Genomic DNA, 26,324 nt, shown 5'->3' on the forward strand with positions numbered 1-26,324 from the left:
GCCTAGTTTTGATGCTACAGCATCTCAGCACGACTTTTCGGAATCTAACACACAATGTCACAAGGTAAGCATTACATTCTCTATACTTCCTTGACACCATGAGCAGTGATTGTTGAGTTGCTACATATATTACTTGAAATACTGGGCTCCCGTTGGCAGCAGCGCTATCATTCCTGACCTAGTAGACTTCCTATAGCACTCGATGTGCTGAACTCCAAAGACCCTTGCATATTGCTAATTAATATACGAAGTTTTTATCGTTGACAATGTATTAGCAGACTTTTATTTTACATACAAACAACAAGCGTGAAGACAAACCCTAAATTACCGTATATAGATAGGTCTTTCCTATTCCGGTAATAAAACCACCAACTCTACACACTTAGTCAACCGCTACTCTACGACAGAATAATAATAATAATAGCAACACACTATAACCCCAAGTCCAAATCTGGTTAGTTGCGAACTTCTCAACAATCGGATTAAGGCCACCAATTAAATTGCCCGTTTGGCCCCTTTGTTTAATGTTACATGTCTCCATATAACAATGCCACTTATAGTGCAATCGCGCGCGCCACATTGTTATTATTTCCGAGCAGGATTTACTCCATGATTTCCAGGGGGAAGAAAGTACTAGAAACACTGCCAAGCCAGACCAGTCGAACTTTTAGCCTTTTACGCAGGAGTTTTTTTTTAAAAAAAAAAAAGAGAGTAATAATAATACACAGGAAACGAAATGACAAGGTCAGCAGTGGTGCTGACAGTGTCGCCTAGTAAATGGACTCAAAGTTACATAGGAAAGTGATTCATATGTAGTACTTAGCATCGCGTAAAATACTAAGAATAGTAGTGAGGTTCAATTCAAGCGTGATGACATATCTATTATTGGAATAATAATAGTAGTAGTAATGTTAGCTAGTCAGCAACTTTAGGAGTCAGACGAACCAGCTCTGTCTCGCTTGCTGCTGATCAAACATGTAGATCACCGTATGAAAATCAAGTAAACATGGCATGAGCTGGTGATTATTATTAACAAGTTTAATTTTAAGAGTTGGCTCAGCTCAAGCGATATTCCTGCGTATTTACCGCATTTAGGAGCAGCAGGGCTATGCAAAGCACGTGCATAAGCTTGAATCCTCTGCCTTGACCATGAGCCTTTCAGCCTTGATGGAGCTTCCGCGGAGTCCGTAGAACTCCGTACGGAGTACTCCGTCCGGAAGAGGGTGATGATAACAACCAAAAGGAGTAATAATGATGTTTCTAGCGCAATTGCTTTAGCTAATTTTAGCTTAAAGTGCCTAAAAATTTTAGACTTGTTGGATCATTTGTTTGTTGGGTTTGGGAAAAATAGGGGGGTTTTGGTTTCCGTGTCAGCCGACTCAACCCTCTGTTATTCGTGGCTTTTTACGGAGTACGCTGTCTTTGATTAGAATGGTTATCGACTGCATGCGGTATATACGAATCAATGCAAGGCTGACAGGAAGAATAGCTTAACTTAAAAATAAGAACAATAGAGGAAATACGGGGTCAGACAGGCAGGCATGTAGGTCAGCAGATTGCAGCCACAGAGACTAAGTGACATCGCTTGCGGTACTATCCCCATCCTATTTACGCGAGTGGGAGGCTCACAGCAAGTCTACGTGCAATTCTATAGAGAAAATAATCGAATATTCAATAATGCAAAATTTTGGTCAATGCAATGTACAACATGAAGGTATATGAAATCAAGCTATCTACAACAATCCAGGTATCTCTACCCGTCTATTCCGACACCCACCCGAAAACAATGGCAACCGGGCCTGGCCTTGATCCAATGTGGGAACAATTGGGGATGGATCGAAATATCGGGGTTGGAACAAAAAAGTTTTAAATCACACAAAAAATGTTGCTAGTTGCTAGTCTAAGGATAAGACGTGACTCGTAGCTCATCAACGAATAGAAGAAAGTAGGAAGACAAGGTCAGGTCCTGGACATCTAGTCTCGGGCCTCAAGCTGTCCATCTCACACCTCTGACAGGTATTTAAGCAGGAGTGGTCGAGTTGGCGCCAGGGCCGAGGTTAAGAGTCATGAGAATGGCGCTGTTGCACGAGTGAGTGGCCCAGTTGTCAGTGGGCACCAGGTAGGCGTCGGCACACTGGGCATCACCAGCAGCGCAAGAGGCAGACTGGCAGGTTGTGTCGTCGGAGCTGACAGCAAAGCCGACGGTGGTGAACTCGGAGTTGGTGCCCATGTCGATGCAAGACAAATCCCACCAGATGGTTGGGTCCTCGAGAGTGTACTCGTACTGGAGGACATCGGTGGCCTGCTCGGTGAAGGCCATCTTGATGGAGATACCACCACCGTTGGGGTTGGTGCGCCAGTTCTCAGAGTAGGTGTCGCCAGAGTTCAAGGTGTACATGTCACTGGAGCTGTCGGCGACAGACCAGAGGTAGACGGTCTGGTCCATGTTGTTGGTGATTGCAACTCCGTCCGAGGTGATGTTGTCACGGCGTTGGAGGAAGCTATGGCTGTGGGCATGGGGATGGCGACGGCCCAGGTGCGAGGCCGGGATGGCAGACACAACGGCGCCGAGGGCAGCAACAAGTGCGATGGTCTTGGTGAAAATCATTTTTGCAGACGGTTAGGAATGAGAAAAGTTGGTTGAATAAAGATTGTTGTTGTTGGTTGAAAGTGAGGCTGAAAGGAGTGACTATCTCTATCAAAGAGATGGGGGTGAACCAAATGGTACAAGAGAATGACTGGACTGATCTAGAGTCTTGAGGAACGGGCAGTTGCAAGAGCAACAGGCACCTGGCCGGGCTTATATACACGCCCTCTGTGTGTTAGAGCCGGGTGGGTGGGGGTAGGGAGTTCATTATTCCACGGCAGGCTCAGCAGCCCGTTCGGTGGAGTCGTCGTTCACAGCATTGTCTCGCCCAACAGGGAACGGGGGCCCTGACAGGTCGTTTGTCTGGCGTGGATGGTGGGGAGTGGATTGGGTGGCATTGTTGGAGCCCTGTTGGAATAGAGTATAGTGCCCAGGCCGAAGCGTACTGCGTCGGAGCAGACGATTTGAATGTCGGGTCTGGAACGCAGGCTAGCCGCTGGAGATGTGCTGACGAACAGAAGGCCCCATATCGCCCCTCTCGGCGTTGGCTGGCCTGATGGGCACATCTGCAGCGCTAGACTCTAGTGCATCGCCATGGGCAGAGAAGCCGGCGCGGTTGGCGCGGCGTGTGATTGGAGTGTGCCTGGCAGGGCCGACACGCTGGCGTCGACGTTGCATGCTGGCGGTCAGCACGGATGACAGACAAAGGAGCCCGTACTGGATGCTATTTTTGCGATGCGTTGTGCTCTTTGGCGGTTGTTCTTCATTGACCTGATGTGTTGTTGTTTTGTTGTTGATGTTTTCTTTCGTCAGGCACAGGAACAAAACCAGAGTCAGGAACAGGAAGGAGCGCTCGGCAATACGGCGTACGTAAGCGGGTTTTTTTTGGAACGCCCCACAGTGGCTGCGCCCAGCCTCTCGGAGTCTTCCTGTGGGGCTTTTCCTGCATTCTGACTGGCCAGTGGCCTGCGAAGGTTTGGGCGTGGCGATACGTGTTTCACGCTGAAACCGCCCAGAAGCCCTCCCCAAACCCCTCTCCCAAGCCCGCCCTTTCATGTCTGGCTGTGGCAGTAGTATTTTAACCTGTGGCTGAAGCCTCCTTGTGTCTAGAACGCGGTAGCAGAAAGAAAGGAAATCAAAGAGTTCTTCACGCAACATCGAAATAATGAATAATGAGCTGGCTTGTCAGTTAGGTTCATTATTAGGGCTTGACCGTGCCACATCACCCTGTTTGGTGGGAATGCAAACAGCCACTCGTCAAACCACCAATCGGCCTAATGCTATTATTATGGATATGTATTGTATGACTGTTCCCATTACTCTTTTTCAATTTTCAGGCATCGTTGTTTGCTCATTCTCTTTTCTACTATCAATCACATTCACTGGACCAGGGCTGGATCCACCGTGGCAAGATGCAGGATTTTTTTTCCCTTCTTCTCCTCTTTTGTTCCCGATACATCCGATTCAACAACCGAGTCAACTCGTCAATAAAACATGCCGCCGTCAGTCACACCGCTCATCCTCACTAATCCCGCAACATTTGAATACATCTCATCCCACTACTCGTCTACGTCTATACTCCGTAAAATTCAATTTAATTGTGATACCTGATCAGAGACTAGCGCCATCGTGATCCACACGTGTTTCGACTGGCCAAAGGGAGATCGCCGCGCCGGCGCCGATTCGATCAGTTTTTTTCTGCTGTCAGTCTGACTCGGTGGGCAGTCGGTGCGAGCTTGGCTTTCTCTGACAAAAATCGCGCATGGACTTCTCCAATAACAAGGCCCTGTGGCGTTTTCTAACTTTTCTTAAATAAAAAAGGAAAATTTTTTCATTTGAAGAAGAAGAAAAAAACGATAACGCACGGATACATACGATAGAATCGGTCCGTGGATCCGTTCAGCCTCGGGCTTTTTGGACCTGCATCCGCGCGATTCTAGACTCGCATGGCATACGCAGGAACAGGATGAAGAAAGATAACCAGTGTAGTGTAGTGTATTTTTTTTTCTTTTTTGACTTTATTCCTACGAAATAAAATAACAAAGGTATCAACGTATCTACCACAACAAGACTGGTAGAGAAGGTAATAAATCTACCAATACGGCGCCCGGATGCCGGCCAGACTAGACAGTCCGCTCTCGCCGGAGGTGGCTCCCTCTTCCTTTTTGCGATGCCCGGCCAGTTCGAGATTGATCTGGCGGTGAATATGCACCAGCCAGTCCACGTAGCTTTGCGCTTCGTTGTTGCGGTCCTCCACCAATGACCGCGCAAACTCAAATTCGGCTCCGTCGAGGCCCTGGCGCGCCAGCTGTACCGTGACAGCCTTGGATCCGCGCACTGTCGACAGGTACTGCAGCAAATTGCGCACCTGTGCGTTGAGATGTGTCTCTAGCACCGGTAGCGATGACGTATTAGCGTCTAGTGATTGCAGTGACGAGAAGCCCGGTCCGAACAGGTCTTCCAGCAGGTTCGGGGACACTTGGCTGTGCAACCAGAGCAACACTACTTGTCCGTTGTCAATCAGGTACACCCCGCCATCTTCAATCCGCGAAAACGAGGCTCGTAGCGAGGGGGGAACCTGCAGCTGTCCCTGTTCGTTGGCAAACCCATCTTCAGGTCGCATGTTATGTAGCGGAAGGATTCGTGGGTACAGGTACAATGACGTCTCCTGGCACCCAATCGACCGGAGCAGGCGAAGGTCATGTACACGTCGGTCTGCAGTCTCGCTGCCTCCTAAACGGGGTTTGAGCAGCTGAACTTGGTCTTGTCAGGCAGAAACAGAAACTCACCTTTGAAGGCCCTCGACTTGATTAGGCCAAGCATGTACATGGAGAATTCTTTGAGATTCTCGGGCAGCACCAGTTGACCTGGAGGATGCGAGCCGGAGAAGTTTTTGCGGTATCCGGAAAAGATGTCCACCGTTTTTTCTGTGATGCTGGCGCGGATATCCTTCAAGGGCTTGTCTCCCGCTTTTGACGCCGCTGGATCGATTGTCAGTAAACAGTAAACAGTAAACGAAAAGATATATATAGTGTAAATAAAACATACCCTCTTTGGCGATTATCGAAACAACGGCATCTTGGTCGATGCATTTCATCGTCTCGAGACCGCCCTCGTTCACTGCCGCCACTATATTAATACATCTCACGCGCCGCTCACCGCTTGCTGAGGTGTATAATAAGGCCGCCTGGAAGTGAGCATCAAGTTTCGGGTCGAGCTTTCCATCATGGCTGAAAATAACTCCCAGAGCCTTGTCGGCATCTATGGTGCCAATTTCAAGATCTGCCCCAAACGTGTGTTGTAAGAAATTGCCATGATATGACGATACTTGAAGGCCGTTTGAGCAGCGCACTTTCATCAAAGCTTGATATCCAGTCTCCCTCGTGACGGCATGAGATATCTCCTGAGAAAGCTTCAGCAAGTCCCGAGGAGCGTGGAAATTCGGGTAGAAGAATGTTTCTCCACCCGAAACTGCCGATGTATACCCTAACCAAATAATCAGCCATGAACGCGGAAAAGTGTTAAAACAAATAACCCTTACCAATTGTTGTCAAGTCCATAAAACTACCGCCAGGTGATGCGGCGAAAAAGTCGATGCCAACGCCGCTTTCGGCCAGCTTGGTCGCCACGGCCTTCCATTCCGTATTTTCAATTGCAAATAACCTGGTTTCACCATCTGGAGCCTGGTTCTTGTCTCGCATAGTCAAATTTCCAGGCCCCCAGGTTGGTAGCGTACCAAGTGAGCAGATGATCTTTCCTCCAGTCGCTTGTAACGCCGACAATGCAGCCTTAATTGTAGGCAGTAAAGCTGGCTCGGGTGTTTTTATATGAGAGAACAGCTTTGGTAATTGTTGAAGTAGTGAAGTGATGACGGTTCTTCAAACCCAAGTCAGTAAATGAATAAAATGTCCCAAATCACTTAATCAACACGATCGACGTACTTTGACTCATAGGGGTCGACGAAGAGACCCTCGGATAGAGGGACAAACGGCTCTTCCAGATCTGTCATTACCATCATCTGGGCCTTGTCGAGAAGATGCTATGCCTGGTGAGCAAACATACGGCAAGTCGCATTAAGTCACTTACACTAAGATTGTAAAAGTGAATTTCCCTATCAAAAGTGACGATGCCAATCTTCGAACCCTCTGGGAGTTTTCTAGACTCGCTCTCGTCGGCATTTGTCGCATCCTCGTCGCTGCCATATAGTGCATTGAGGATGCCCTCACAAACTCCTCGGAGCAATCCCCGGTTTACAGACTCTTGGCTGACATCTATGAGGAACAGCTGTTGCAATCCGACTGGTTCTTTGACCCAGTACTCCTTTGGCACGGTGAATTCAACCGTTCCCATCATCAACTCGGGTCGTTGTGTACGGTCGACACGCACTCCAGACGGATCAACGGGCGCAAAGTATTCGGCTGGTACATCGTTTGGAAAGGTGCACATGTTGCATACATATTTATTACCCCCGAGCTTGAAGGTCATGAAGGGGTTGATATATGTTCTGCATCGGCGACATCTTGGCGGTCCGACGTTACCAAAGTCAATGAGTGGTACTGGTTGTTCTCCAGCATCCAGTCGCGCTAGCGGCTGCAAGATCAGCCCCATGGGCAGACCAGTCGAGTTCAGAAACTCTGATGCTGCCGGGATATTGTTCAGTGTGAGACGGGCAAACTTGGGAGACGAGTTTCCTTGGTCGTGGGCGACAAACGGAATAGAGGCGGGTGGTGGTACATGTTGTTCCATCGTCGGGTATGCATGCGTGAAGTAGTACTGCGAGGGAAGGTCTCGCGATCTCGGAACACTTGGGATCTGCTCCGGGTCTATCTTTCCTTGCGTAGGAACCGATCCTGCTCCTGTCGACTGGTAGCCACCTCCTATCGCAGGATTGACTGGCTGGCCCATGGGGCCTGCTCCTGGAACTGGACCTCCGCCCAGACCTGGAACCGGAGCTGCGGGTTGTGGAATTGCTTGGTTCAAACCAGTATTCAGAAATTGAGATGCTGCTGGTTCGCTTTGCGGAGGAAAGGCATTGATCTCTTGAGGTGCAGGGGCAGCGCCGACGGCTGGAGCTCCGATATCGTGATGAGCATGTCTATGCTTCTTCTTATGACCGCGAGCCCCCGCATCCGATGATATTCCCAAGCCCCCCATCTGAGTTGCTAAGCCAGCCATCGCATTCCCTTCTGAAATTCCCGGTGCCACGACTTGGCCATATCCCACTCCAGGTTGTCCGCCGAATTGAGAGGGTTGTGGTGCTCCATAAGACGCTCCGGGTTGTTGAAAACCTCCGGCCGGACTGAAGGACGTCGAGGCTCCTGGTGGCGGTGGTTGCTGCTGGTACTGTCGATTCGGGTCTTCTCCAGGAGCACCAGGGTTGCCCGCGGCATAGTAGGTACTATAATCAGCCATTGCGATTCATCTGCAGCGGGGAGAAAGGTTCGGCGAGAAGCAGATCGAAGCGAGTGCGGGGAGGGGCGTCAGGGGAAAACTGAAAAACAAGGCCGGCGATCAGAATTGGTCCATCACCCAGCAAATAAATTTATGTTGCCCGCACTGAAGGTGACGCTGGATTGTCGGCTGGAGAGCTCTGCCACAGGGGGGATGGCTCTGTGAGGGAGAAATGGTCGTCTTCTGGTGGATGGAGAGCTGGCCGTTCCATCTCAGATGTCGAATTGACCACCCAATGGGCTCCAATTGGCCAGCGTGCTCTCGGGGCGATCGCTGATTTCTTGGCGCCGGCCGAACGTCTTGGCGGCACGTGCTCCCTTAGATCAATGTTTTTTGTTTTGTTTTTTGTTTTATATATAAATAGACTGCGAAGGACCAATATGATCGTGATTCGATAATAGTCTTACGTGAAATATCGGCGGTGAGCTTTGCCTGTCGAAAACGAAAAGAATACAGTCAAGAAAGTCCTTCTATATAAGGCAACCACCCTACAGTAGAACACAAGAGGCATGATCAAAACACCTTTGGCCCTTAAATAATCCTGAATCACAGGTTTGTTGAGATTTACATCCCAAAGGAAGCTCGACGAGGAAATATGCGGTCGCTCGTTCCCTGATACAGGGCTTCTTCATCAGGGACCATTTGACGACTACCTCTACCTCACGTTTACCAACTTTTTCACGAAAAAACAGTTAACAAGACCTTCTGGTTATTATATATTGCCTGAGTTTTTTTTAAATTTTTTTTTTTTTGCTCCAACCCAATTTTTAAAATCGTCCCCATTGCACATATAAATGTACGATACAAAGCTTCCTCTTTGAGCACATCAGTTCCCGTCGACGCCCAGTCTGACGGACAGATATTATTGTCATCTTTCCAAATAATATCAATTTCCAAGCGACAAAGTACCAAGTCGCAGGGTTGGAAAGTAACGCGACCTTGAAATTCAAACAGTCGGCTGTTAAACTACTCTTCTATTTGCGAGATATCTGGTTTTTAAGTCATTTGTATCATCCCGAAGCATGCTGGTCGGGAGCCCCAACTCGGACTACAGTTAGAATGGGTAGAACGGTTGCCATTTCCTCGGCATGGTGTTCACTAAAGGAGTCACTCAGTCCTCCCTTGATGATAAAGTCCATTAAGATGTACCCCTAACCCGAGTAATCACCGAAAAAGCGGTGTGATCGAGGATTTTGAACCATACAAAAACTAACGAGCTTTCGTGCTTTCATTTGGTCCATCGCTTCGCGAAAAGAGACGCCAGGCACGAACTTGACCGCTAAATTATCGTCTGGTTTGATGAACTTCCAGCCTCCGATGAGCTGGGACTCGGGACAAGGACAGCAACATCTGCCAATGTCGAATTTTCGCCGAGTTTGAAAAATTCATGAGAAGATATTGCTGGTTTCTAGGTGGAAAGAAAAACAACACCGGGGTGACGCGATTGGTATATAATCTGACGGGATGTGTAACAATTAATAAAGAACAAACAAGCACGCAATAGATGCTTACATCAATGGGCATTTATAACCTTGTACTACCCCTTGCCGGCGTTCAACGAGGGCCAATCGAACGGGCAAGTGACTGAACGGACGCTTGCAAGTGCAGTGGTCTTATACTCATAAGGCCTGGCGGAAAGGCGGAAGCGGGCCGTGCCTTAGCGTTATCTCTCGCCTATCACCTTCGGCACCTCCATCGCTCCTGGCTTCGTTCTTGATACTCCAGCAAGCACATAAGCACACATCCTCGGTCTCTTTGCACTGGGGATATTCCCGGGGTTGGTGAGCGCTATGACGAAACTTCTGTGCTGCTAGCACAGTTGACGCGCCGGTATTGCCGCCCCGAGGCTATCAGTTCTCGACCAGATTGCTGGGATCCAAGTAACGCCTGCATATTAATCACAACAACAAAAAGTTCCTAGGTATGTACGCTCTAACGGCGACCCGCATGCCTACCCACCCTTGCAAAATATTCGATATTCCCTGGCTTTCCCGATGGCGAAAGCTATGCCTTGTGTGACCCATTGTTTCGCTGTGCATCTCGGCCATTATGACTGACAAGATATTGGTTATCAAAGCCCCACCGGTGGTGCCTTATTTAAGAAAAAAAAAAAAAAAAAACTATAGTTTATCTCGCTTTTGTATTTTATTTGTGGGAAATATTATTTTTACTACCGACGTGAGCTTTTCCCCTTGATGAACAGACATCGCTTGCCCTTCAACGCTACCGTACTTTTACTAGTACATCATCTTGTCTTTTACTTTTAGCCAGCCATGGGTCTAAGTTCAAGGAAACAGGTTCCAATTGGTTTTGCTCATAGAAGCGACCAAGTGAAAACTCCGGCCATTGATAGCACACCAGTCCAGCCACCTCCCCCAGACATGGCTACAATTCATGATGATGACGAGCGGCTCCTAGCACGGATCGGTTATAAACAGGTAATGAAAATCAATGGCTGGAGTTGATATAGACTAACCCGATCTTTCTGCTCCCGGCAGGAACTGCGTCGCGAGTTTTCAAAATGGTCCACAGTATCGTATGCCATCTCGATCCTTGGCGTACTGGGTTCAGTCCCGGCCACTTTTGCATCACCTCTTGCTGCTGGAGGGCCTGCTACTGCAGTGTGGTGCTGGTTCATCGGTTCGTGCATGGCAATGTGTATCGGTAGTTCTGTGGCAGAGCTAGTATCAGCGTATCCAACAGCGGGAGGCATGTATTTTGTCACAAAACACGTTGTGCCAAAAGATCAAGTCGCCATATTTGCTTGGGTTCAGGGATGGTGCAATTTGCTGGGCCAGACGGCGGGTGTGTCGAGCGTTACTTATACAGTCAGCCAGATGTTGCTCGCCTGTGCAAGTATGAACTCGACTTATGAAGATGGGCAATATTCCTACTCGCCGTAAGTTTTCTTTTACTTTTAATGGTGCATTCCATCTGATTTTTATCACTAGAACGGCAGCCCAGACGGTGTTCGTGTCAATTGGACTCTTATGTGTTATGGGAGTGATTTGCTCCCTGACGACAAAAAACTTGCATCGGATTGTCTTTTGGTTCGCCCCAATCAATAGTAAGCTCTAGTTCCGCAGGTTACAAAGCGGAAAAACTAATGGTTCTGCAGTTTTGGCAACCATTGGTATCTGCGCTGCAATTTTAACTTTGACCCCTGAGAAGCAGTCTGCAGAATGGGTATTTACCCATGTGACTGATGGTTCTGGATGGGGATCCAGAGTTTTTTCCTTTCTTCTCGGCTTTTTGTCTGTGGCCTGGACGATGACTGACTATGATGGAACAACCCAGTACGACTACCCTTAAATATCTATATCACATTATGTCAGATCTGCTAATGCACGCACAAAAGTATGTCAGAAGAAACTCATGATGCAGCCATTCAAGGACCGATTGCCATTAGATCAGCCGTGCTTGTCTCGGGCATACTCGGTTGGATTTTAACAGTATCAATGTGTTTCTGCATCAACGACCTGGATGCCATTCTAAAAAGCCCGACTGGAATGCCCGCCGCGCAGATTTTCCTCAACGCCGGTGGTCGAACTGGTGGTACAATCATGTGGTTCTTTGTGATCCTCGTACAATTCTTTACTGGGTGTTCTGCAATGCTAGCAGATACTCGCATGGCGTATGCTTTTGCTCGGGATGAGGCCCTGCCGTTTTCAAAGTGAGAGAGAGACCCGCAGCAATTTGACAATTCGTGCTAACAAAAGGGCAAAAGACTGTTAGCAAATGTTAACGAGTATACACACACTCCTGTCAATGCCGTCTGGTTTGTTGTGATATTTAGTAGCGCTCTAAACCTGATTGCAATTGGGTCGACCGAGACAGCCACGGCAATATTTAACGTCACTGCACCTGCGTTGGATGTTTCTTACATCTCTGTTATTCTAGCCCATATGATTTACAGACATCGAGTGAAGTTTATCGAAGGGCCATTTACTCTTGGAAGATGGGGTACACCGATTAATATCATATCTGTTACGTGGGTGATTTTTATCAGCACCGTGCTGTTCTTCCCTCCTACTAAGCCCGTCACCGCGGCCAATATGTGAGTCATCGGAAATGGTTTCTCACTTTACAGGAACCTTGACTAACGAAACCAGGAACTACGCTATATGTGTCGCTGCGTTTATCGCCATATTTTCCTTGTCCTGGTGGTGGCTAGCAGCAAGAGAGTAAGACCATCCCTTTATTACCTACAAGCTGGTGGTTGGTTAACCTGAAATAGTAAATATACCGGACCTCGCACAAAGGAAATGATCGAATCGCTTCCGGAGGACGATTATGACGACTTTCTCAGCGATGGCCAAACAAGTCTAGATGGTGCTTAACTATGCTATAGATTGATTATGATAGATTGAAAGAGGCGGGATTAATAGAGGTATTGGTTATCATTAGAGCTTTTTCTGTTTAACGTGCACTGCACGTTGGATCTCATTACTCTCGGGATTTAGTTTAGCGAGCTTAGCGATTTAAAATGTTCTTCATGTCTTTCAGTCCCTAGAACACGAGTGCTTGATCAATTAGGATATACACATTCGCGCCATCTACATGTAGAATCCAAGCTGCGAGTGGAAACATCTTCCTGATCTATGATCTTACTTGCGCATACTGCATAGCATATACCGCTGGCTGATAACCAGTAAGCCGTCAATATTGATGTCGATATATGCTACTATTTTTAAAAGGCTTAGTAAAGAAGTCAAATCAAGACCGACATGCCGCGATGGTTCCACGCCCCGAAAAACGGTTCTATTTCATCTAGACCCAACAAATGTCATCAAATAACCAACGTCGCAATTGATACAAAGTGCATCCGCTGTACTCCGCACCTGTTGTTTCATACATTTCGTGAACGAGGGCAGAATTAACATTGAGCCGGTTTCGGCCCCTATTTTCTGACCCAGGGAGGGACCACTTATAAAAGCATAACTCCCACCAAAAAAAAAAAACCAACACAATCGATACGAACTTCTCAGGCGGAAATAAATGTGCAACCTTATAACAATGACAGATTCATAGTCGTAATAGTACTACGTACGAATTGCGAAGGGGGGGGGGGGGGGGGGGGGGGGGCGATTCTATTCCAAAGGCCGATCATTTATAGTCTATTCTTTTTACCATGTTGGGTGAAACCTTAAAAACGGAAACGGGTTAATTCCGGCGTATATACGGACGCAAGTTGACAACAATGTCAAGACTCTTATTATTTGTCAATCGCGCAACCACTAATAATGATTACGTGCAACCTTACTACGACCATGCAAAATACAACTTTAAAATGCAGATCAAAAATATTAGTTTTCGCCGACCGAGTTACAATGGATTTCTCCCCTTTACCGAGAATAGAGAGAGGTGTGTGAGGTTACTCCGTCCGGAATATAAAGAATCAGACACCGGCTATTATTAGCAACAACATCTGCACAAAACCACGGGAAGCTGAAAGAGGCTTACATTAACTATTTTCTAGTTCAGACATGACCTTTTTTTCTTCGTCTAGTCCGGTCCAAAATATATAATCTCGGTTTAGAAGGCCCCGACAGTAATAGTACTGTACGTATTAATAATAACTTTGTTAGGAGCGACTAATCTCGGCATATTACTACACGAAAATAAGCATCTTTTTACAGTTTTCTGGCGCGGGAAGAACTGTGGGGTGACTATTCCCTTTGTGGAAAATGAGGTGGGTCTGTATACAAACCATTACCGTAAACCCGCACCGCGTATTTCGCTTTCTGGGGGCGATAACAGTAAAAACAATACGGAGTACAATTCGTAAGAAATGACCAACGTTATAATGTAGATCCATGCTTTTCGTGATTAGCACCGTTCAATTCCGTACTCTAACGGGATATAATGGATATAGCATTACTCGCAGTCGCAATGTATGTCGTATTCGATTACTGACCCCTAGGCATGGCCGAATAATCAAACCTAGTCGACGACATCTATCATCGTCGGGTGGGTCTGGCGCACACAGTTTCTGGATGAAGCTCAACGGCGGGTTATATTTCAGAATATACGAGATATATGCGTAAATGCCGTGTCAAACATACGGGAGGGGTGTATACTACTATGTACGTACAACTTTACTCGGTGCCAAAGCAATAACCAGAGTGTCCGGGTCGATTTCCTAAGGTGGTGTTACCATCCGGCCTCTAAGAAAATCAACCTTGCATATAATATTATTAGAATAATATGACTATCTTGAATCTTCCTCACCGAGGCTGGCTCAGCAGCCACTCGACCCCATTCACCACATCCTCGTTGTTGTATTTCACCGATGTGGACATTTCGGGCAAAAAGGTCCAAAACGCATGGGCTTGACCAACATAGACGGTGATCCGAGTCGGAATTCCGTGTTTCTCTCTAAGCTCTCGCTCGTAAATATGCCCGTATCGCGAACGGGGTCAAGCCCAGCCACCTGAATAAAGTGCGGTGGAGTATCTGTATGTCCAGTCGGATTTAAAAGCACATTGTGCAAGGGGCTATCGATATCGGCGTTGTATGATCGGGCGAGCAAATCGACTCCGCCGAGGCTGAGAATCGGTGCGTCTTTGTTCTGCTCAAACCAGAGAAGCTCGTCTTTCCATTTCTCTGGAATCGTTTCCTCTGAATCAGGTCCGGTATTGTCATGTGCACACCGTCAATCGCGGTGAGACGTTTTCGTCCGGCAAGAGTGTCGCCGGCGGACATCCCACTCAGGATGAAACCTTTGGTGGGATCTGCCGTCAGAAGAGGGCCATCGGGGTTTGCGACAACCCACTTTAAATTATCCCACGAGTCGTGCGCAGCAGCTGGGAATTGATGCTCTGGTGCTAGACGGTAGTCGACGCTGACGCATGTTGCGCCGAATCGTCGGTGGAATTTGGATTCGTTGGCGTCGGCCATGGTGTCGTTGCCCAGGCAGAATCCCCCAGCATGGTAGATTACAATCAGCGGTCCTCGCTGCTGGCTATCTACAAAGGCCTTTGGTCGATAGACTCCGATTCGTGTGGTCCCGTCGCGTGTAGGAATATCGTGGTCTTCGGGGTTGTGGAATGGATTGACTGCAGAGCTCAGCGAGTCTTGCTTTTTGACTCCACTGACTCGTGCCTGGGAGGCTGCCAGTATCGCACTCTCGGTCAATCCTAGAAGTGGCTTGTCTTTTGAATACTATGAATCTTTTAGTAGGTTATTCAGTGAGGTTGTTTTATTGTACACACCGTTACCCAGTCGGGATCAATCACCGACACGGCTGTGATCTCCGGGTTTCCACATTGTGATTTATTTTCGAAAATACGATAGATGGACAATTGCCTATTAACTATAAATTCATCAGCAAGCCAATATTTCAACCTGACTTTCCAATCAGATTCGTGGTATGTTTTTGAGCCTTTCGACCGAGCGGGAATGATTGTACCCCGCAATCCGCCATTTCCCGCCAATGGCCGTCAACTATAATAGTCTAAATAACTACAATGATGCACTCGTAGGTGTGAATATCATCCTATTTGGTTTAATTACTGCGTATTATATTGCCTGTATAAGTGAAATATTTCTCATCATCAAGAGTCAAAGTCAGTAAACACAGGGACATCCTCGGATGCTAGCATAACGTTGCAAGGTCTTCCACATTTAGTCTTTCCTTGATACACACTGTCGTCTTTGAACAACTCCCCGTGTAAACAAATTGAAAGACAAAATCAAAGTATTAAGTCATTTCCTAGATTTTCATGTTCTATATCGAGTAAATTGGCATTGTTAGTAGGGCTAAAAATCCAGCTGACATTGGGTTTAGGAGTTTAGAACATCCAACCCCGTGTAAATGATACAGATCCCAACAATTACAAGACATCTTAATCTATTAGTGCGATCAATGATACACATGTACGTCAAGGCCGGAACATGTCGGTCTAGAATACCCGAAGTCCTTCTTAAGACTCTGGTTTGCAAATGTATGGCTGAAACTAGTAGATAGTATGTTTTATCGCCACCGCTATCTCGTTGTCAACGTCTGTTAGCAAACTACGGTGTACATGTACAGATGAGTCAGATTACTAATTGCTAGCCAACAACATTTGAACTTAAACAAGGGGCAAGTACAAGGGAACATTTTGAAACGGATACATGTACGTGTATCCAACTCGTGAAACCATCCGACAGATAAAGTTACGTTAAAACAACGAAAAATACTTCATAAAAAGAAATCTAAATATAAGGATGTATACGAAGTACTCCGTATTATTATTACAAATAGTATCGGTAGATGTGGTTCTTTGTTGGTTCTTTATTTAGCCCAGCTTGGCTGTTGGCACATTAGGCTTGAAGCCAAGAACCAAGTAGTGTCGAATAGAATACCTCAATTAGTAAAGAGGAGCAACCAAGCATGAGACTAGCATTTATTCAGTTTACAAAAAAAAAAAGCCAGAATACGGTGCGCTCGGAGTTGTCAAAACCCATGTAACCAACAGTACATTCAAGAAACTCCATGCAGAAGAAGTACAGGGTAATAAAAATAGACATAGCCACATGTCATGCAATTTGCGTTTATTTTACAATACGACATCAAGTACCCCGCCTATATTATTATAAAGCCAAAAAGTAATGCTCGCCTCGGTTACTAGTAAGTTGTAACTTTGAACACCACGTAAAACGATCATCGCGTCAGCAATTGCTAATTTTACGTTTAGCGCCGAAAACACGTACAAAAAGAGACAAATTATGAATGGCCCCCCCTTGTTGTGGAGCTAACTTTAAGAGAGTAGTAAACCCAAATAATCAAGGTTAAATATAGGTTTATTTCCTTTTTTAAGTTGCGCACATCCGCATTTGCGAATCAGCGCCGGGGGACATACACTTACAAGTTACGGTCGTACTACGTCAAAAAGGGGTTTTGCATTGTTGCAACTATTATTGGTGCAACGTAAAACGTTATACACCTTCTATGCTACATAAATTTTTATTCCATGATACTTACGGAGTATACTCTGTCACTACTATACTCCGTAATAGTTATATTATTATTATTTATGACGGGAAAATAAAGTTGCAGCCTGTAGGGGATGAATCGATTTTCCTAATTAGGAAATTCTCGGCCCCCTTTTTTTTTTTGTTGCCAACTACTACTGACAAAGTCCCCAAGCTCAGCCTTCTTCCAACGTTCAACACGGAAAAATAAATTCCGTACGTCGCACAGCTAACCTTATGCACTCCGTACTTTCGTCGCAAGGGCCAAAAGGTCAGCGGGGAGAAAACCGCCTCCGCGCTGAACATTAGCTGCACAGTGCATAATACTACGTACTCCATAGTTTTAGTTGCTAACTAGAGACCAACCAACCGAACCAAAAACAAAAATAAAGCTGGACAGAACCCACCCTCAATCAAAAGATCTGCGCAGCGTCGCATATTTCCCAAAAGAGAAAATACGAAAGATGGCAAAATGCATGTGTTCTACAGCTGAAGATTATTAATATACTCCGTACTACTCCCGCAGCCACCAGCATAATACTACATATATGCGTAATGATTGATGATGGTTATCTCAGCCGTACGGACAAGAATGGATTTCCATTTCTAGCTATTCAAGGTTATCAATGTGTAGGCGAAGGCGTAAATGCTGGCTCAGCCCGGCTAAGCTAGGGATGCACATGCAATGCATGGCTATCAGCAATAACATTCCCCGTTATTAGTTGCACCAGCGGAAATACATTGCTAAAAAAAATTTGATCGCTCCGGGCCTAGTGGAAATAATTCATGTTGGCACCTCCTTGCTCAGGCCGCCCACGCAAGGCGTACGTACTCACACTATTTACGGTACGAGGAATCTGATTTGACTCGGTAGAATCACAATTGCATTAAGCCCTGCTCGTAGTATAGCGGGCCGGTCTAATCCATAATAAAAAATCACAAAACACATAGCAAAAAGGGAATCATGCTAGCCGTGCAAATGCATATCCGAAAACAAGGGAGCAAGTAAAATAAGCGTCGTACAAACACACAAATGTCAGAAAGCCGTCCAGTAATCCGGTATGCCCTGTATAAACCCAAACCCCTGCAAAATAATTGACGATAGCCACCCCCCATGCAATTATCCGTCAAACGCCATTCCTGTGTACATAAAAAGCCCGTGAAAAATAAAAGCGCAAACAAATCACAGAAAAGTCAAGCCATTACAGATATCCAGCGCGATAAGATGGTGAGAATTAAGCCGTAAAAACTCGATCCAGCTGGCGCAATGCGCGCATATCCTCGCCGCCAAATCCAATTTTCTCGCTGGGAATGTCTTTTGGACCCTCGCCCCGTTGGCTACTAGGGCTTCCATTGGGTTTCGAGTAGGGTGAGCTACTGGGCCCGCTCATTAATGCGCCTATGCTGGGAACCGTCGTTCCTGAGCTAGGGGCGTCACGTCCGTTGGGAAGGGGTAGCTGCGACACATTGGGCGTCAATGGGTGCAGCGAGGATCTGTTATCACTGCCATGACCGGGGTGGGTCTGAGACTGAGGAGACATTAAACGAGGATCAATTTGCACTGGGATGTGTGCTTTGGCTGCGTAGCTAGGCGAGTGTACCCGTGACACTTCGAGCGGGGAAGGACCAGGTCGTGGAGAGCGATTAGAGTATTGAGACATGTTGGGCGCGGGCACGGTGCCAGCTGGAACTGGGGGTGGTAGAGTGGTTTCCATATGCAACTGTCGGTCAGATGGAGTAGGTAAATGATGTGAGGCTGGAGCATGAGGATGTGGTGGCGGCGGCTGTCCGTAGGGAGCACCTGCTAAAGGTGGTAGATAGCCCGGGCCCGAGTACGGAATAGTGGCTGTTGGAGGAGTTCCCAGAGGCGTTGGCGGCCAACTGTAGATGGGCGCATAGGATTGAGGATGTGTGGCGCCGGTGCGAGGAAAGCTGGTCATATGCGGAGACAGCGTTACGGCGCCGGCCATGGGGCCGCGGGTGACGACTGGGAGGTTCTGCTGGTCATTGACGGTCGACTCCGGGTATAGGCCCTTTTGAGGGCGTATATGTCGCAGGGCCGGGTCATTGGACGGCTGGTTCAGGTTCGGAGCGGTGGGATGTGAGCGAGCGTAGTAGCTGATAAGGTGGAGATGTTGGCCCGTGGACGTGGTGATGCTGAAGGACTGCTTCATCAGGCCGTCTGGCTTGTATCGGTAGCCGTCCTGGCCCTCTTCGTTGCCATCTCGGTCGTCGTCACTGTTTCCCCGGCTGTCCGGAGTCTTTCCTCCTCGCGACGACGAAACACCACCGCCCCGCTTGCCTTCCATCTCACGGTAAGTCAGAAAACTGCCAGAGACTCGGCTGGCGCTCCACGATTTGCCGTCGGTCCAGCGTCGCATGCCGGCTTCTCGTTCATCCCACACGAAGACGGAGCCTGATTTGATGGCCTGGCGCTCTTTTTCTGACAGCCGACGCTGAACGCGTGGCAGGAGGCCGAGACGGCATGCCTCGAAGAGGATGATGGCATCCGCAGGAGTGCGGACGAGCCCGTGATAGGTCTCCATGGAGACAGTTGTATTCTGTTGTTGTTGTTGTATGCAGTTGGTGTTGTTCTTCTGCTGCTAGATCGACAGGGTGTATGTAGGGAGAGGAAACTGGGAGCAAGCAGGTGGTGAAGAGAAAGGAAGGAAGGAGGAGAAAAAGGGCGGGCAGGGTCGAACAGCGGGAAAGAGCCAAAATAAAGTAGTCAAGACAGGCGGATATCGGATCGACGCCATGCGTCCATGTGGGCAGGCGCGCCCGGGGGATGCTCGCCTGTGATACGTCACCGCCGGGGCCAAAGGGCAAGACACAGAGGCGTATCCGTATTTCAACACAAGAGCAGGAAAAAGTGAAAGTGAAACAGTGGGGAGGGCTAAGGGCTAAAGTCCTCGTACATTATTCTTATTTTCCTTGTTGGCGTGTTTGAGTGGCCAGTGTTGGCGTGTTTGAGTGGCCAGTGTTGGCGAACTAGTGCCGAAGCCCATGGGTTGGCACTTCCTTACGTTTGCCTTAAAACCTAACAATGGGGCCCGTCCTTAAAATCCTTCCTTGGGAATGAAAGACCCTTGGGCTTGGCCCAAGTGGGGGGGGGTGGAGAAGACGGTTATGTGCTAATTAAGATCATGCGCAAACGAGAATGAAGTTAAATGCGAGATTAGGGTGTGTAAAAAAGAAAAGAAAAATACAGATAAAAAAAGCCGGTTAAAGTGGGGCATGCGCCGCAACGAGCCAAGCCGAGTTTCCCCCCCCTCGGATGTTAAAAATGGTCCCAAGCTTTTACGCCGCGGACCCACCCCACCCTTTCAGGTTTGGTAATCCTGTTACGGTTACTGTACCCACAATACGTACGGCGTTCTCCGTACCGTAATGCCCGGAAATACGGCTTTTCAGGACACCTATGCTGTTAGTATTTAATGCTACGCACTATCATTATTGCAGATAAACAATTCCGTCGTAGAATTTAGAATTGCGCTTTAAGTGGGGCCTCCCTTCATATTCACAAGGTTCACTCAATGCGTACTTCACTCAGACTTTCCCCCCTAGCCTCCACTTGGCCGCGGTCACAGACACAGTAACTGGTCAGACGAGTTGGGTCCTGCCTGACTCGGTCTTTGTTCACCCGACCGTTGGTTGAAGTTTGGACTTGAGAGGAAGCGCAATACTAGTTTAAGAATAATGCTAGTCAATAATAATAAGCGATTCCAAATCTGTTACAAAACTTAATTTAAGAAAAGCATTAATGAAATAGTTCTGAGTCAGACCGACCTGTAAGAAAGGAGATTTCTTTCATCCTTTTTCCTTGGTTCTACCGAGTAGTTTTTACGCCGCATGAATCCTAATCATTAACTTGAATAATCTCTATTGTTAAATATAGACGCAATAGTACTCCTACTGCTACTGTAATCATAAACAAACTCATGGTGTCTATCATCATCCCTTGTTATACACACCGATCCCTCAGAATGCTAATGCTAATAAGAAATAATACGTACGTAGTACTACTACTTCGTACTTCGCCGGGGCGGGATCAAACCCTCAGCTGCCAAGCGACACAAAACCAACATCATGGCTTGGCTGGCCGCCGTGCCACATCAATCGTTCTTATCTGACAGCTTATTTTGTCTTTTGTTGAATCTTGTCAGGTAAAATGATAGTAATGCGTGATGACGAGTCTAAAATAATAGTCGGGGCGCTCCGTACGCCGGCCTCCGTGACAATTCTATCGCATTCGGACCGGAACCAAGGGCAAGGGACAAAACAAAATACGTAGTACGCAAACAAAGACTAGGATTGCGATCGTACTATCCCCTAGTTAGTTAAACAAAAGTGGCGACCGACTAGGGGGAGCATGTTTCGGCGTCCTTGCATAAACTATTATTGTTATTATTTAATGGTATGTACGGAGTACTATGTAGTAGTAATAATGTACGGACCCGTAATTATGTACGGGCGTATTAATTAATACGCGCGCACACGCACACACACACAAGTCTTAGCGCAAGACTTACGAAGCTTAAGCTTAATCCAACACGAGGGCTGGGGACGGAGGGGCTTAGATTCAGTGGTCCATGCGAGCGCTAAGGCCAAAAGGCCAAGCCTAATTGCCCCCACCCGAAATTTTTTACGAAGGCTGGAGCCTGATGGATTGTCAACTTGGTACCGAGTACTCTGTACAAACTACAAAGTAATAGCGAGGCGGTCCACCGATGGTTATCCGCCAGCTCGTAAATATACTGACTCGGCTTCGGGGGTTCGGATGCCAGCAAATGACAATAATAAATATGCACAGGCTTGGCGTCAAACTTCGGTCCGAACTGAATCGGGAATAATGGTGCGATAACAACTGTCATGCCCCATCTGGAATAACGCTGTGGTCTTGGCAAGTCAGCTGGCTGGATTCTTATTATTATTCCTGTCACCCACGAATGGCTTTCCGTAATTAGCAGATTTCTACGATAAGATCAGCAGAAAAATATACGAATTATTATCATGTTGGTACGGAGTAGTGGTAAGTACTAAGTGGCACTGTCGTCGTGAGTCTAGTGACCAGAAAATAAACTATCGTCGCTAAAACTAGCCAATTGCGACGTGCGCGCAAATAATATGAAGCTTAATTATAATTAGAGTCGCTTAAATAATTCAATCATAAAATTAGCCTTTGGTTTTAAAGTTATGCCGCTGTTTTGGGGCGGAGGCTAAGCCAGATATTACTTGCACTATTCCGTGCTATGAATCTACACAAAAAAAAAAATTTGAAAAGGAAGAAGTTGACTTCCGGACTCCGAGAGAGACTCCAAGTCAGTGCCACCGCACAACGGTGGCGTCGGTCAAATTAATAAAATACGCACACAAGTACTCTGTACCAATGGAACTATAGTTTAAACTTTTATAATTATATTAGACCTAAACTTTTATTGGGCGACGCAGCGGTTAGACTTCAGATTAGACTCATTAGGCTCATTCCCGGTTAAAAACTTTTGACCGTTCCAGACCATGTTGGGAATGCCGGCCCGTTCGTTATACACTATGTACGTACAAAACTAAAACTGTCTCACACCATGATTTCGAGCACCAACAACGATGACGCAAGCCGGCATTTTAAGCTTCGTGACTAGTTGCCATTTTGACACATAGGAATGCATGTTTACTATTTAGCTTGGCATGTAAAGTACTAAAGTGTTACGTACACATTTACGTAGAATCTTTATTCCTTGCAAGTTGCCACATGAAAGTAAACCTTGGTTTGTTTCTCTCATAATATTATTGGTCAGTTCGGAGATTGACACAAAGCCAAGTCCAATTGTCCGACAAAGCGTTTTGGCGTTATTAATGTGTGGCCAGTTGTAGACTTTCAAAAAATAACAACAGCTTAACAACAAGCATGGTATATAATACTACTCAGGCTTATACGCAGCATCCGAATGGAATGTGACTGTAACACAGCCGATCACTAAAGAAGGATGATCACCTTTCCGATCGACAAAGTTGCACCATGAGCTTGATCTGTCGGACTATCACTACTAACTCAATAATAATAATCATCGAGCGAGCGCAATTATCAGTAGTACTTCTCCATATTAACTGCATTCACTTTCGGAGGGTTTTGGCGTTCTCATTTACTAAGGCGACGACTAGTGAATCTAGAGCAAAGCAAATTCAATTAAGTTTGAAAGTATTCCTGCGTATATGCTGCGAAATACCAGGCCGCGTCATGCCTCTCGAGATTAAGAATGATCGACGCCGATTGCTTCAAATCAGAAACCGCCAAGGTTTGTCTTGGGTGGCCTCGTCTCAGCCCAACTTTTTGAGCATATGCAGTGAGCGACACACCAGACTTGGGCATTCAGTACATAAATATAGCGAATGAACATTTTGACTCATCTATGAATATATGTTTTTTCCATGTAATAATTTCCGGATAGAAATCATACCTCGGGGGATAGCAAAAGCCGAGCCGCCTTCTTCTTGTTTCGCGCACAAATTCCGATGCCAAGCCGCGCCAAGCCGTGGGCGGGCATGTTGATTAGCTAGTTACCCAAAATAAACGAGGATCCGTGCGCACGATGAGAGATCCAACTCCACTTTCCCAAAGGGGAAACTACTCTATTTCTATATCCTATATCATGTCAAGTTGAACTTGAAAGTATGGTGGTGGTTTACAATATAGATTCCATAATAGAATCCTGATAATTCAACATAAGACGTGAGAAATAAGACAGAAGTAAGAAAATCATATGGAGCAAATACGCGCAGGAGGCTTAACTGTAGTAAGGTTTTTTAAGCATGATCAGCCACGCCGCCGACAGGCTATTGAATCCTCCCAGTGCAAGGGTTGCCGTTGGCGAGTTTTAGTGCTGACAGCCTGATCGCAGCGCGCCTTGACTCCGATTTCTCGGAAACTGCCTTTAAAACTATACAATACGAACACGATTATGAACCGACTGCACACACACACACACACACACACAAAGCTTCCATCTTGTCATCTTGGCAGGTTGCGGGTAATCATACATTTACAATAACCGACCACGTTGTGGCGGCCATGCTCTTGATTTAAATCACTTTTACAGTAGAGTACACGTATCTGTACAACACATCCTCCTTGCATTTATAATATCTCGCGTAAAACAAGTCACAACGTACAAAGCCTACTGTCCTATCATCTATGCGGCGATCATGCAGCCAGCCCGATAACCTCGCACGTAGTACGTACGCCGATGCATGAGATGCGAGATCAGCCTTGTTTTGTCGCCTGGACAAAGTTCGGACGAGCTCGGTAAGCTTTTGACTGTGTTTATTGGTGCAACAATTATTGAAATAGACAGGGGGGAAGAAAAAGCAAAATTCAAGGATCTAATGATGGAATACGCCGATAGGATGCGAGCACGGAGTACGTACTACATAGTTACACTCGCATAAAACGAATCTTGTAGAATGTAGATCTGACCAGTTCCAGCATTTTCAGCTGAACTATGAGCTGAGTGCATAAATGAAAGTATGACGGCGGGACAAGCCGCATGTTGTACTACTCAAGTGCTAAATCTACTATGCTATGTACTATTGCTAGTACGTCGTAGTGTCGGTATAGTCCCCGAATACCACCCCTCCCCAGAGCTTACATATATGTACGGAGTAATATAGTACCTAGTAACTTGCAGCGCACCAGGGTTGTGTCAAAATAAAAGTGAAACAAAAAGGTTTTAAGCTTGTTGGTCTTGGGTCGGAGCTTTTGCCCGTGCGGGATAAGCCTGACGCAAATTACGTACCCTCCCCTCCCAAGTTATTTGTAGTAACCGTTTTTAAGAGATACTCTGGAAGCTTTCCTGTCCTAGATAAAAAAAATACTATGCTGTTAAACATCATGGGTGCGGGTTACATCCACGACGTCATCGTAATCAATTCGCCGACGGGGAATTCTCCATCCATGATCCTACAAAGGACACATTGCACTTGCAGTAACTTGAGTCAAACGTACACAGTGATGACTAAATAATAACACAATCCACAATCGATCAATTGCCAACAGTTGTACCAACAGAAAATAATTGCTAGGTGTTTAGAATATACTAGCTATTCGGCTTGATCGCACCAATAGGGAGAATCTATAGGGCTGACTCGGCCGGCGCTTTTTTTTTTTCAAGGGCCGGTCATATTAAAATTTAATGAGACTAATGATTCGCAATTTATTTTGGGCGTTTACGGAGTTCAGCTGACAATAGTCCAGGTTCACCTGACCAACAAGTCTTGCATGTCTGAGCCTATCATGATTTGCACCTCCGTCTAGCCGATGTGATTACTCCAACCATTGCCAATCAAAAGTCAGGGACACGCGAGAAAGAGAGATGTGGGGTCTTGCCACGCCAAGTGTGGAATCATGTGGCGCAGAGGGATCCTATTAGCAGTATTTTAAATTATGAACGAACGATCCATCGCCGACTATTAATCGGACTACTATCAGGAAAAGCACTGGCCAAAGCCAATATCAAAACATTATACACATGTATACTCTGTATATACGCACAAAAAAAAAAACTAACAAAAAAACAAATCATATCACGCGAGCCGATTGCAGCTCGTTGAAATGCGTATTCCGTACGGAGTATCCTAAAACGTATCCTAAAGTCACGGAGCCACGCGGCACTTACGAGTCATCCGCTGTGCACGCAACATAATAGCTGAACGATCTTCATCTCTCAAGCCCCCTGATTAGGAGGTGTCAAGAAAAGTTCGGTGTAGCAGTATACTCCGTGCTTGTCCAGGCAGAAGCGAAACCCGAGTCTGCAATGTATGTATGCGGCTGTGTGTGATACGGTACACATAGTAACCCACCAGTGTAACGAATTCCGATGCATAATTACATATGCAAAAGTGCGTACTCCGTATTCCAGCTGAGAGAACCAATTCCGAAAGAAATGTAGTCACCAACATACCACTCGAGGCTCAGCTGTCAACCAACTCACGAGTCGCAAGGCATCTCTAAACTATACGAGGGCCAGCTGATGAACTGCCCCATTCGGGAATAATTTGCGCTTGCGATTATTTTGAGTTGGTAACCTTACTACTATTGGAAACCGTTAAGTTAACTACGCCGTACTCAGTAATAAATTATAATTATAGAGTACGAAGTCCGGGGCTGTTTTCTTAAACTCAAACTCTAGTTTAGCGAGCTAGGGTACCCTACTGCTTACTTTAAGCTTGATTAGTACCTATTGGCTATCCTATTTACGCCGAGTGCATACAGCCCATCAGTCAGGATGGCCCCGTTAAGCCGTCAATCTTTCTTACTCTAAACATGTGAGCCGCT

At 46.6% G+C, this 26,324-nt stretch overlaps 6 protein-coding genes across 6 annotated transcripts; 1 reads left to right on the plus strand and 5 right to left on the minus strand.

Annotated features, from left to right (window-relative positions):
* Positions 1 to 2,020: 2,020 nt before the first annotated feature.
* Positions 2,021 to 2,608, minus strand: TRUGW13939_03602 (uncharacterized protein; the record flags this gene model as incomplete). The annotated part of the gene is made up of 1 exon (XM_035486782.1): positions 2,021 to 2,608. The coding sequence occupies one exon, from the start codon at positions 2,606 to 2,608 to the stop codon at positions 2,021 to 2,023; it is 588 nt and encodes a 195-aa protein (XP_035342675.1).
* A 468-nt stretch (positions 2,609 to 3,076) lies between these two features.
* On the minus strand, positions 3,077 to 3,643 carry TRUGW13939_03603 (uncharacterized protein; the record flags this gene model as incomplete). The annotated part of the gene is made up of 1 exon (XM_035486783.1): positions 3,077 to 3,643. One exon carries the CDS (start codon positions 3,641 to 3,643, stop codon positions 3,077 to 3,079), a length of 567 nt encoding a protein of 188 aa, XP_035342676.1.
* Positions 3,644 to 4,679: 1,036 nt separating this feature from the next.
* On the minus strand, positions 4,680 to 7,999 carry TRUGW13939_03604 (uncharacterized protein; the record flags this gene model as incomplete). The annotated part of the gene is made up of 6 exons (XM_035486784.1): positions 4,680 to 5,320; positions 5,377 to 5,568; positions 5,636 to 6,073; positions 6,129 to 6,463; positions 6,529 to 6,626; positions 6,674 to 7,999. 6 exons carry the CDS (start codon positions 7,997 to 7,999, stop codon positions 4,680 to 4,682), a joined length of 3,030 nt encoding a protein of 1,009 aa, XP_035342677.1.
* A 2,312-nt stretch (positions 8,000 to 10,311) lies between these two features.
* TRUGW13939_03605 (uncharacterized protein) lies at positions 10,312 to 12,378 on the plus strand (the record flags this gene model as incomplete). The annotated part of the gene is made up of 8 exons (XM_035486785.1): positions 10,312 to 10,476; positions 10,537 to 10,937; positions 10,990 to 11,105; positions 11,157 to 11,334; positions 11,397 to 11,711; positions 11,766 to 12,095; positions 12,151 to 12,222; positions 12,276 to 12,378. 8 exons carry the CDS (start codon positions 10,312 to 10,314, stop codon positions 12,376 to 12,378), a joined length of 1,680 nt encoding a protein of 559 aa, XP_035342678.1.
* A 1,946-nt stretch (positions 12,379 to 14,324) lies between these two features.
* TRUGW13939_03606 (uncharacterized protein) lies at positions 14,325 to 15,307 on the minus strand (the record flags this gene model as incomplete). The annotated part of the gene is made up of 3 exons (XM_035486786.1): positions 14,325 to 14,644; positions 14,692 to 15,202; positions 15,281 to 15,307. 3 exons carry the CDS (start codon positions 15,305 to 15,307, stop codon positions 14,325 to 14,327), a joined length of 858 nt encoding a protein of 285 aa, XP_035342679.1.
* A 2,924-nt stretch (positions 15,308 to 18,231) lies between these two features.
* TRUGW13939_03607 (uncharacterized protein) lies at positions 18,232 to 19,542 on the minus strand (the record flags this gene model as incomplete). The annotated part of the gene is made up of 1 exon (XM_035486787.1): positions 18,232 to 19,542. The coding sequence occupies one exon, from the start codon at positions 19,540 to 19,542 to the stop codon at positions 18,232 to 18,234; it is 1,311 nt and encodes a 436-aa protein (XP_035342680.1).
* Between the last annotated feature and the right edge of the window lie 6,782 nt (positions 19,543 to 26,324).

The sequence above is a fragment of the Talaromyces rugulosus genome, chromosome II (genome assembly GCF_013368755.1).
Source record: "Talaromyces rugulosus chromosome II, complete sequence".
Lineage (NCBI taxonomy): Eukaryota > Fungi > Ascomycota > Eurotiomycetes > Eurotiales > Trichocomaceae > Talaromyces > Talaromyces rugulosus.